This window comes from Pteropus vampyrus, unplaced genomic scaffold, assembly GCF_000151845.1.
Source record: "Pteropus vampyrus isolate Shadow unplaced genomic scaffold, Pvam_2.0 Scaffold2, whole genome shotgun sequence".
Taxonomy (NCBI): Eukaryota; Metazoa; Chordata; class Mammalia; order Chiroptera; family Pteropodidae; genus Pteropus; species Pteropus vampyrus.
In genome coordinates, this window is record NW_011888783.1 from 28,839,094 (window position 1) to 28,852,318 (window position 13,225).

A 13,225-nucleotide genomic window follows, 5' to 3' on the forward strand; every position below is an offset into this window, starting at 1 on the left:
CTGTGCCTTTGTTCATGTTGTTCTTGATCACCCACTATCCCCATCTCACCCTCCAACTACCTCTTCCTCCCTCAAAACTTCTTAGTGCCCTTCCACTCTCTCCCAGCATATTTAATTGTGCTTCTCTGCACTCCTTCACTTTGTACCTCTGCCATAACTCTTAAAACACGCTGCCTTGTGTCGCAGTAATGATGGCAATAGCAGCAACAGTAATGACTAGTTAAAATGAGTAAGCACTGGTTTGAATGCCTCATGTGCATTTTCTCATTTAATCTTCATCACAACCATAAGAGGGTAGGTACTCTTGTTTTTCTAGTCTTAATTGATAAGATAAGTGAGGTGCACAGAGGTTAACATCACCCAGCAGCAGGTTAAATAGTAGAGTTGAGAATCACACCAGGCAGTCTGACTTAACCACAGTTTTGTTCCTTACACTGTAATTGATTCAATGATCATATAGTAATAGAATTGCTTCTTAGTCTAGAGTCAGGGTACGAGGTAAAGATTCATCAACAGTCAAAATTACTTTTAAATGTCCTAGTTTTTCCTTCGACACTGGAACAAACTAAGGTTGAGCAACAGATAAAGCATTAGTTGTATTAGAAGCCATGAGGTATGAAAAGTACTTATCTTTAAATGCTCATCTCATGAATTCAGAATTTCCGTGGATCATTAAGTAATAAGAAATGGATGGTATTTTGCCTTATGTGATCACACCAAGGGAACCTCACTTCTCTCATACGAATCGTATTACAAAGGTGACTTTCAAATTTCTCTTGTGATTAAATCCAGTTTAATAAATATTTACTGAGCACCTACCATGTGTAGGGTAGTGTCCTCAATACTGAATGTGAAAGTAAAAACGGTGGAAATAATTCTTGTCCTTACTGTACAATGAAGTGATATCACAGGTCATTTAACTCAGGGGTCCCCAACCCCTGGCCGCAGACCAGTACCGGTCCGTGTCCTGGTAGGAACCAGGCCACACAGCAGGAAGTGAACAGCAGGTGAGCAAGCGAAGCTTCATCTGTATTTGTAGCTGTTCCCTGGTGCTAGCATAACCAACTCAGCTCCAGCTCAGATCATCAGGCATTAGATTCTCATAGGAGCATCCAGTCCCTTGTGCCAAAAATGTTGGGGACTGCCAAATTTAACTCAAATGTAATGACAAAGTGACTAAAGTATATGGATAAAGTGACTCACTCAATGAGTCTCAGATCCCCGAGCTGCTTAGTTTAGTGTATGTGCATCTGCCCATTAGAATTAATCTTAATGGGGATTAAGAGGCATAGGGATCTGAGATTCTTTGAAGGAAAGGCATGTTCAGGCATCCCTTCTGATTCACATGGGTCATTGAGCAAAGTGCTCTAGATATCACTATGCTACGTAAATAGTCACTTAAGATTTGGGGTTTATTTTAGCTCTTGAGGAGAGTGGGAGGATGACTTTGGTTGTTGAGTAAGAGGCTTTTGCTGTAATCACTGTCTCTCCTTGTTATGAACACATGCTAGAGTCCAACTTTTATAGGCACCTGTTCAACCTGCATGAACAGTAGAGTGCTTTGACTCAAAATGCAAAAATCTTACAAAAATGCTGTAGCAGTCTGAAAAAATGTAGCAATATAATTCACACGTGAAAGGTAAACAGTTAAAAAAATCTTGCTTATTTTATTTTTCCTGAAGGTCTAAAGGATAATAAATGGGATAAGCAAAATCCTTCTCTAAGACCTAGAGTGCTTAGAGAAAGTAAGAGAATATTTATTTATTTATCTATTTATCTATCTACCTATCTATTTATTCATTCATTCATTCATTCATTCATTCAATCAATCAATCAATCAGAGGTTGCTCTCCCTTGGGCAGAGAAATCAGTAGAGGCTACACAAATATACAGCAGTAATTTAATTTCTTTTCAGTGATGCTTTTATAGTGTGGGGTATTTATTTTTGAGAAAGTCATTAAAGATTAATATTATTTAGTTTAAAATAATAAAGCAGCAACATTTTTTGAGTAAGAATTACTAATGTCTAAGTACACATTTTGATTCATATTATGGCCAGCTAAGAGCTCCAGGAAAAACAGCCGTGGGGAAACAGCCAGACTGGACGGTAGGGAAGGAGTGAGAGACTAAGGCTCGCTGTGGAAACTGTTTTAGAGGAAGAGGAAGAAAGAGGTAGAAAATCAAGGTGTGGAGATGTTATTGAGTTCACTTTGTACATGGCCCATGGGTACAAATGTCCAACTGTTTTTCTCTGAGTAGAAGCCAGCTTGGTTGGGGGTGGTATGGTATAGTGGATAAGATCATGGGTTCTAGAGCCAGACTGCTAGGGACCATTACTGACCTTAATGTCAGTGGTAATATTCCTACTTGATGTGTTGTAGGAGGATAGCATGTGAAGTGCTTGGCATGTCATTAGTACTCAGTAGCAACTGCTTCTATTGTCAGTGAGGATAATGATCAAATAAGAGATTTTCCTTTGTTCCCAGAGCTTCCTGTGCAAGGCATGGTATAGCAGAACAGCTAGCACCAAACTTGGAATTGGTTTCAACTTAATAGTTCTGTGATCCTTGGCATCTTTGAGCACCAACTTCATTATTTGTAAAATGAGTACAATGATATGTCTTACTGGTTTATTGAGGAAAATCCCATGAGGAAATATATGTGAAAGTGACATAAGTTTTATAGTAGGTACTATGCGAGTGAAAGGCATTTTATGCATTTTTCTTTTACATTATACTTTCGTAAGTCATTTAATTCTTCCTCAGCTGTTTTTGTCTTTTTAAAATTTTATCCTCTATTTATATGTCCTAAACTTCACTATATATCGTGTAACATACACATATTGTAAAATACGTATTATAGTAATATTATTCTATATAATATATGTGAAAGGATAATGCTAGAAAAGCACTTCTGTAGCAGAAAAGGCAAGCACATATATCGCAATTTATTCCATATGGTAGAAAGTGCCTCCAACTTCTAGAATTCTGTCAGTATGCTCAAAAGTCCCCACAGAATATCTAGAAAAATTTCTTCCTCTTTATCTACATCTGTTAATATTTCACTTCTCTTCCAGACCCGTTGTCACTTCTTGATGGAAGCCTATTGTAACATCTGGTCTGAATTATTATGATTCCCTACTCTGGGCTCATGTTGTCCGTTGCAGATATATATTACTGTACTTTTCACATTATATTGTAATTTTTTTCCTTTTTAGATCAGTCTTCATTTCTAGTGAACAAACATTATTATCTTGGTTTTCCTGTGTGACTAACAAAGAGCATCATAGAAGCTTGTGATAGTTGATTGGTTTCTTTTTTTATTCGATGAATCCATCAGTCATTTAAAATAAACTCACCCCTTTATTTTACAACTGAGCAGAGAATCCAGAGAGCCTAAATGAGTTGCCAGTATTACACAGCAAATTATAGGCAGAATCAGGACTAGAACACAGATGTCTAGATTCCAGGGTTTTGTCCTTTTTGAGTAGTTGATGAATTATCTGTGCTTGGAATATCAGAGTGATGAAGAGTTTGGCACTATCATTATGGGTAAGCACAAATACATATATCCTATCTGAATTTTAATGCTGTGTAAAATATTTTTTAAAGGATTATTTTAGCATGGTAATATGAAATTTTCCTATTTGTTAGCAGCACCTTTTTAAGAAATGACTATTATTTTTCTCTGTCGATGCTTCTGTAAACCTCCTTTTTTGGCAGTTGGTTAATATAAATTATTTTTGTTACAGATAATGTCCACTGTTTCCAGATACTGAAAGTTATAATGTGGAATTCTCACATGTCTATTAATTTTGTTATTGCTCTCTCCAGGTTTCATTGCTTCAGACATGACATCAAGACACTCCAGTACCCAGTTGTGGTTAATCACACATTATCATGAAATGGGATCGTTGTACGACTATCTTCAGCTTACTACTCTGGATACAGTTAGCTGCCTGCGAATAGTGCTGTCCATAGCTAGTGGTCTTGCACATTTGCACATAGAGATATTTGGGACCCAAGGGAAACCAGCCATTGCTCATCGAGATTTAAAGAGCAAAAACATCCTGGTTAAGAAGAATGGACAGTGTTGCATAGCAGATTTGGGTAAATTTTTACAAATATTTTTTAATTATCATTTTTACTTTGTTGTATTCCAGGGTTTAACCAGATTACATTTTTTGCCCCTGAACATATTTTTTTTGTGTGAAAAATTTCAAGCTTGCAGAAAAATTGAGAGAATGTCATAGTGAACAACTATATCCCCACCACCTAGATTCTCCTATTATTATTTTACGGTTCTTAAGCTTTATCACATATCTATCTACCCCCTATTCATGAATTCTCCTTAAACTTTGATACATTTCAAAATAAATTATAGGCAAAAGAGCTCTTCCCTCCAAAGACTTCGGCATGCACACCTCTTTATCATTAAGTAGAGTTGTTATTTGTTTGTTGTCTTTATAGATAAAATTTAAATTTCATGCGAAAGGCACAAGTCTTAAGTATACATTCTCCGAGTCTTGACAAATTCTGTGAAATCTAAATCCCTATCAAGACACATTATCTTAGACCGACACCTCAATTCTCATTCAGCGAGTCCCTGCCCCATCCCACCCTCAGAGACAACCACGCTGCTGTGTTCTGACTTCACAACCCTTTACACCAAGTAGGTACACATAAATAGCCTATAGAATGAGTTTGTCTAAAATAAAAATGATTTCTCAAATTGTTCTTCTGTAACCAGGGCAAAATTATCAGTCAGGAAAGAGGGGAAAAAATTTTCCAAACTAATTTACCTCTTGCCCTGCTAAGATATCTCATTCTTATGGTGTTAAGGTAATGCGCGGTTTAGCTTCACTTGCATTATAAATAAGATTATTTTTATTTATAGTGACATTGGATATACAACCATATTCATCCCAGACCCCTTGAATGTTGGCTGAATAATTATGCTAATGAGAACTGAATTGTAATATTGGATATTCATTTCAGTGGACTATTGACAGTCCTCACTCTACTTGATTAAAAAACGGTTTACATTTATGTCATTGTAGTTATCGTTAGACTGATAAAGGTGTAGATAGTATAGCTCTACTTATATAAATGATAAAATTTATTTTTGTTTTTAAACACAAGAGATTTGACATGTCAGGTAAATTTATTTCTTTGAATCCCTTTAATTTTTTCTTCCACATTGCAAAATCATTTTACAGTGTTTTCCAAGTATGAGAAGAAAAATATTTAGGATAGTACTGCGAGATTTTTGCTGGCAGTTTGTAAGTAAGTTTTCACTTTATACCCAGAAATTAAGGATTACTTTTTAGAAACCAGGTTCTATTAATACTGCAAAAAGTATTCTATTCTTTTCCTAACTTTTTATTATAAAGAAATTCAAAAATACAGAAAGAGTAAAAGGATAGTATAATGATTACTCATATCCACAAAACTTAGATTCAACAGTTCTTGAAATTTTGCCATATTTCCTTTATCTATATATGGCTGTTTATATATATTTGTTAATTCATTTGAAAATAACTTGCTGATATCATAACACTACTCCTAATTACTTCAGAATCAGAATGCATCTCCTAAAAATATTTCAAAATATATGCACAGTTTATCACAGCTAAAAGTTATCATTAATTCTTTAATATCATATCATATTCATTTTCAAATTTTTCTAGTTTTTTTTTTCAAATAAGAATTCATCCAAGGTTCACACATTGTATGTGGTTGTTTTGTCTCTTGAATTCGTATAGTAATTATCTATTACGGGGTAACAAATTACCTCTTAAACTTAACAGTTTACAATAACACAAATTATCTCACACAGTTTTCTGAGGGGTAGCAATCTTTGAACAACTTAGCTGTATGGTTTTGTCTCAGGGTCTCACGTGGGTATCAGTCAAGCTGTCGGTCAGGGCTGTAGGCATCTGAAGGCTGGAGTTCAGGGCTGGAGTTCAGGGCTGGAGGATCTTCTAAGATGGCCCACTCACATGGCTATTGATAGGAGGCCTCAGTTCCCTGTCATGCAGACCTCTCCACAGAGTTGCTTGAGTGTCACAGGGAGTGAGAGGAGTGAAGGAGAGAGGAAAAGGAGAAGGAAGAGAGAGAACGAACACGAGTGAGCAAAGAAGAAGCCACAATGACTTTTATGTTCTAATTTTGAAACTATACACTCACTTCTGCCATATTTTTTACTATAGTTTAGCCCACGCTCCAGGCGTGGGGAATTGAGCCTCACCTCTTGAAGGGGGATGTTTCAAAAACCATGTGGACACATTTTCAAACCACCACAGCTAGTATCTCTGTGCTCTAGTTAAACTGTACCTTTTTGTATTGTTATTTTGATTCTCTGGTTCTAGAAATGGTGGAGAGGCATATATGATTTACGAAGTGTTCACAGTGGCCATGTAATCTTGGAGTTGATGATAAAAATAAGGGAAAGAGGAAGCAGTCTGATTTAGTCTAATGAAGTTGCCATATCTTGTTCATTATTCAGACTGAGATAACAACATGTGCTATCTCCCTGGCACTGTATGGCGTCATTATCCCACACATTTGAAACCATGGAGTGGGAAGAGAAATGTTCTCTCCATAGATGTCTTGAGGGGTTTCGAAAGATTGTTGGGTTGCAAAGGTTTGCAGGGGCTGTTTGTTCTACTTTGGCATTTTTCATTGTTTTGAGTGTTACAGGAGTCATTCTCAGTTGCTTTGCATATGCATCAACAAAGGTAATCCTGTCTGCAGATAAACCATGCATGTATGTATCTGTCTAATTCCCTTGGTCTGCGAGGGATGCCAGGTCTCTCTAATTGATGGAGGAATTCTGAAATGAGTCATAGTTTTAGGCAAGTGTTTCGAAACCATTTAACATGAACGTTGTACTTTGAATTGAGGTCCAGTTTAACGTTATCTGTACACACGACTCTAGGGAAAGGCCTGTGGATTTGGTTAGCATTATTGTCGGGTGAGTAGCTCTTTTCTTTAAGGATGGAGCAGTGCCTGGAGCAGTCGGCTCTCTATGTAGAGATAAATTACCTCAAATTCTCTGTCTCACACTGTTTAAAATTTGTGTTTGCAGTCTAGTGGGAGCCTGTGGTGGAGCTTGAGAGTATAATTTGCTTCTTGTTAAGACGATTTGAGATTCCCATTTAACATGGGACCCTATTTTCCTGTGGACTTCAAACACCAGCCTAATACTGGTTTGGGGCATTAGTTTATTATTTACCAAGAACTTTTTTGTCTCTGACATTTGTGTGTTAACCTAATAACTTCTGAATGTTTCTGGCAGTAGTCCTTTTGCCTGCTCTCATAGAAATCACAACTGGCGTTCCAGATTACTTTGGGTATGATGCAGCAGTGACCATGGGTACCACAAGAGGGCGTTTTTGATTGGGGTTGGTTTAAAATTCTTCAGCAATTCTCTGTGAGAGAGGAAGTGAGTGAGTTGATTGACACTCTTGTTTTCTTCCTTTTAGGCCTGGCAGTCATGCATTCCCAGAGCACCAATCAGCTTGACGTGGGGAACAACCCCCGTGTGGGCACCAAACGCTACATGGCCCCTGAAGTTCTAGATGAAACCATCCAGGTGGATTGTTTTGATTCTTACAAGAGAGTTGATATTTGGGCCTTTGGACTTGTCTTATGGGAAGTGGCCAGGCGGATGGTGAGCAATGGTAGGTATCTAATCTAATCTAATATTGTTTTTGTCCAAGCCCTGTTGATTCTGTTACCCTTAAAAAGGATAAAGGGAATATTTAAGTCCCCATTGTTCCTTGATCATAGTTGTCAAGCTGTCGGCATTTATATTTGATTTATGGCTGGTAGGTGGAATGCAATGGCGTTTTATATTTTATAAATGCAATAGCATTTATATAATTTAACTATACAAGTGGAAATGATGGTTGAAAAATAATATTTCTGGAACAGACTAGTTACTTCTTGTTTTTTATTTTTTCCTTTTGATTGGTCCGTATTTCATTCTTTCCTTCTTCCATCTTCCTATTCTGCCTTTTCCCCCATCCTCCCTCCTACTTTGCTCTTTTGACAAGTGAGGTTTAATGTGAGGAGAATGTTCAAGTAAATCTAAGAGTGAATTCTGCTATTTTAGATATTTTTACTTCTTAAGTTTGAATTATTGAGAAAGGCTCAGGTTGTACATTCAGAATTCATTCTTTTGTAAGAAGTAGGCTGTACCTTCTGAACAAGTGGAGTTTAAATTCAGGTAGCTCTTAATAGATGGCTTATACTGGTACCCTTATAAGTAAGTTTTATGAAGTGGTATTGCCTTAGCAGTTAGAGAAGCATGTCAATCATTTTTACCTGAGTCTCCTATAATAAACTCTTACTCTTGTCTTTTACCCTTGTCTTTCATATATCCCAATCAGCTACAAATACATTATTGAACTTTTACTTTCAGTACATTGTGTACTGAAAGCACTAAGGATACTCTTTCAAATGGCACATGCCCCCATCTGCCCACAAAGTGGTTATTGCAGCAGAATCCCTTGATTCAACTAAATCAGCGTCTTACAACTGGAAGTCTTATTTCACAGAGGATGTGTCTGAAATTGTTCCAGGAAAACAGAAGACAGTGCCATATATTTAGGTTAATATTCATTTCCAAAAGATACTTCTGACATCCTCCTGAGACCCACTGGAATCCTGGATTTGAAGTATGACAAAATAATGCACGAAGTCTGTAACATCTATGCTCCATCACACCTTCCATTGATTATTTTCTTGTAAAGACTGAGATTTTTGGAGCAATCATAATGTTCATGAATAACACAGCCAAAGAATAAAAGGTTCTGTGAGGACGTGGAATTGGGGTAATTTAATATACAGTTGACCCTTAAACAATGCAGGGGGTAGGGAGCACCAACCCCTATGCAGTCAAAAATCTGAGTATAATTTTTGACTCCCCTGAAACTTAAGTACAGTTGTGTTTTAGTATCCCTAGGGGATTGGTTCCAGGATCCTTGTGGATACCAAAATTCACAGATGCTCAAGTCCATTTTATAAAATGGTGTAGATCAGTGCATATGGTGGACCCTCAGCATCCATGGATTCCCAACCATGAATCAAAAATATTGTTTTCAATCTGCGGTTATTTGGATCTGCCGATGTGAAACCCAGGAATATTGAGGACTGACTGTATAGTTACTGAAAAAATATCTGTGTGTAAGTGGACCCACACAGTTCAAACCCATGCTGTTCAAAGGTCAACCGTAGTTTTAGTGTGCAGTAATTAAAATCAGTATGCCTTCATGGTACTTTTTTTTTTTTTTCTAACAACCAGAGTGTGTTTGCTTTTAACAATACTCTTTAAGGGTATCAAAGCCAGTGTTTCAGTTTAACTGTAAACATACATACATTATAACCTGATAATTCTTTTAAAGTACTTTTTTTTTTGGATGGAGTCATGAACATTTTCTTGGTAATTATTTCTCAATTGTCAGGAGCTACCTACTTGTATTTGTGCCAGTCAAGTGCCTTGAGAATTGTTTGCAACAGAGATTGTTTTTTGCAGATTTATAAAATTCTGAACTTTGCCTGAAATTGCATATCAACTTCATATCCCCAGCACCCTCTCTAATAATTCTTGAGCACCTTGGAACTGGAAGGGGGAAAACAAACAAACAAACATCCTAATTAGTTTATCTTAACAATTTAGGGAAGGATCGGTGTCTTAATAAACCATGTAATGAGAAACTTGCCCCAGACTAAGAGAAAACAAATATTCCGAGGCCAGTATGGTAGCAACCCAGCTCTGGGTGTGCTGGAGCAGTGCCAAACAAGTGCATGATGAAAGCTGAGGCTCGCAGAAACTTGGGATTTGGGCTGTGTAAGAACGCATGTTGCAAACTAGTTCCTTGTGTCAGAGGCATAAACCCAAATGGCTTTTAAAGATCAGCTGTGATTGATAGTTCAATGTGAAATTGGAGTCATCAGTTTAAATTTTAGCTCAACAAATGATAGTTTGCTTGATTTATCCCATGGTTAACATTATTTTTGAAAAAAATTGATAAAGGTTAGAAGAGAATTTTATATATGTGTGTGTGTGTGTGTGTATACACACACACACACACACACACACACACACACATATAAAATTTTAATTGGTCTCCCCCTTATGGCATCATTTAGTTTATTCTCAGTTCCTAAAGTTTTGTGGGTTAAACTTCTGTGGTATGGTTTGATTTTTAGGGGAAGGTAAGAGTACCTTACGTCTTATTTGAAATCAGCTACTGTCCCTTGGTGATGACTAATGTGATATTGGCCCTTCTCTTTCTCTAGTCCCTCTTCTCCCATAAATGTTTATGTGCTCACACACATCCCACACATACACGCACAGAGAAATGTTTATCCAAACTTAACTGTTAAAGTGTTCAGGCTGCTTTGCTTGCAAGTCTTTTTAAATTAATATTAACGTCTTAGTTATTACTGCCCCAAAACAGAAATAAAGAAAAACTTTGCCCTTTCATTTTAATATTCATGTTTCTTTTCACTTCTTCTTTATGTACTCATACATATATTTTTTGACTTAGTTGTAATCATGGATACAATTCTGTATCATCTTTTTCATTTGTGTGTTTTTTTAATGTTGTCAATCTGTTTTTATTTTATATGTTCACATGGTATTTTATTAACTTACCAATTTCCATATTGTTAAACATTCTCCTCCATTTGGGGCCTATAGTAGGCATCTTTTTTTCATATAACTTTTTCATTTGGGGAATTCATTCTTAATCTGAAAAAAAAGTAGACTTAATAGGTCAAAGAGTATTGATGTTTTTATGTCTTGACACATATTGCCAAATTGCTTTCCATAAGAGTCATACTAATTTACAATATCCCACTCACCCCAGGGTGTGATGTACCTATTTCACTTTCTTACCAGCTTTAAGAACTGTCATTAAAAGAATATATATTTTTGAAATTATCGCATATTAAATGTACCTCATTTAAATATATGAATATCTTAGGAAGGTCATTATAATTATGTGTCCTTTGAGTTCATGAGTCCATTATAAAAATTGATGACCAGATAGTGCTCCTGGAGCAAAACGATCCTCAAGTGGACCATGAGTATAAAAATTTGTTGCATTTTGTATTTTTATTGGAATTTTACATTTATTTGCTACTGATAATAAACCTCATGCTGTTTCTGTACAGGAAATGAGAGTTAAGTCCATTTTCACATCTCAGAATTTCTCAGTAGCATCTTTCGGAATTTACTTTTCGTGTTTAGTTTGACACTGAATTTGGAATAGGTAGAAAAGAAACGGGTTTCTCACCTTTCCTGTGTGAATTTTTTATATGAACTTAAGGCAGGGTTTTCTTGGATCAGTGGTTCTTAAGCTGGACTGTGCATCAGAATCACCTAGAAACACTGAGCGTTGGGCCCACTCCCAGAGTTTCTGATTTAGTAGCTCTAGGGTTAACACTGGACCGAGACTTTACTTTTCTTACAAGGCCCCAGGTGATGCTAATGCTGCTGATTCAGGGACTGTACTCTTTGAGATTTCTTGTTAAAATAGAATATGTTAAGTAAGTCTCACCCAGGCCAGGAAATAAAGATTCCCCCCGCCACCCCGGGATACCAACAGAGCTTGGATATCCATGACTTTTGTCTTGATGAACTTCAAGTGAAACTTGCCTTTTCTTTCAAGTTTTGGAGATGTCCATTTCTCCCTTAAGAGTCTTAGGACTTAGGCTTTCTAGATTTTGCTACTTCTCTGACAGTATTCTTCTTTTCCTCCTTTTGTAGTTCTGTAGACACATTTGTTCAGTGTAGCATGAGGAAAGAAATTTATGTGGGGATTCTGTAGAAAAATGGTACATCAGAACTGTGTGGACTTGTGCCAGTTAGCTGTGGTCTGATCAAAAACCTTTAATAGCCCCTTCTAAGCATCCTATAGTGTGTTCCCTCTTGAGTTTAAAAGCCCTTTCTCTGGAGCCCCAGCCTTCAGTGTTAGACCAAGTTTGGATCCCAATATGCAGAAGCTCCATAGTTCTGCTGCTCTAGTACTGTGGTCATCTGCATATGGATTTAAAAACTAAATAAAATAATCCATCCTCCAACACATCTTTGATTATAGCATCGTATGAGCAGCATGAGCCTCTGTTACTTTCATGGGCTTCACAGTCTACTGTATATTTTAACACAAAGTTCCATAGTGATAAATGTCATAGATATTTGTCATTTCTGTGACTGATACACTATTATCAATAACCCAGTTATTCTTAAAAGTACCCAGAGAAAATTCAGTGTCAAGTATAAGAATATACATTAGAATTGTTGAAAAGACAGGGTACCCAGATTGTACAGGCAAACACATTTAGAACATGGGACTGACACATTCCTTTGTCGTGTTTGGTTGCCACATACCTTATTGTATGTTTCTGTCTTTCCTTGCTGTGACTCCCCTTAGGGCCAAAGCACTGCATATAGACACCGATGTGATGGTACTCTCGGTACGGTTGTGCAGAACTTCTCCTCGGCCCACCAGAGCATTCCAGGCTCAGAAATCATACTCTGACTTGATCATGAACATAAGTTTCATCATCCAGAAAATGTTGATAATAATATCCATTTTAAAGAGTTCTGATTATTAAGTGAGATAATGTATGTAAAGCACACAGCTCGTGTCTAGCATATAGTAAGTGCTCCATAATGCAGCCATGGGTATTGTTACCATTCCATTGAGAATGAATGACAAAAACCACTCCTGTGTTTGCAGATCTCAGTTGCTCTTTCCTCACCTCTCATTAAGCGAATCTTTCACTCTGATACTACATTTGTTTCTCTTTTAGTGCCCACAGTAGGGCTGTGTGGATACACTCTTGTTTCATTGTTAATGGCTTTGATTATTTTGTGATGGAATCTAGCTTTAAAATGTGCCAAAACGTATTCATATCTCAGAAAAATTCTTTTTTGGCTAAGCTGTATCTCTTATGGGATGGGGACTAGGAAATACTTGTTAATAAGTTTATTTGGCACACATACTTCGAAAAACCTCTTCTAATCAATCTTTGGGCTTGCCACACAACTGCATATGTCCCTATTCCTAAGCATAATGGACTTGTGTACAGAAACCAGGAGAACTCTTTTCTTTGGTAACTTAATAGTCAACATGTTTCACAATTTTATTTCACTATGGTAGTGTATATGAAGCTTTGAACAAAGTGAAGAATCATTATATTAGGGGAAA

At 36.8% G+C, this 13,225-nt stretch overlaps 1 protein-coding gene across 8 annotated transcripts in view; it reads left to right on the forward strand.

Annotated features, from left to right (window-relative positions):
- The window catches only part of ACVR1 (activin A receptor type 1), a 122,205-nt gene that overhangs the window by 97,827 nt on the left and 11,153 nt on the right, over window positions 1–13,225 (forward strand). For all 8 annotated transcript variants that reach the window (XM_011359063.1, XM_023530026.1, XM_011359091.1 and 5 more), the window contains 2 exons: window positions 3,834–4,109; window positions 7,487–7,684. In XM_011359063.1, coding sequence (XP_011357365.1) covers window positions 3,834–4,109; window positions 7,487–7,684 — 474 coding nt within the window. The remainder of the gene's footprint in view (window positions 1–3,833; window positions 4,110–7,486; window positions 7,685–13,225) is intronic.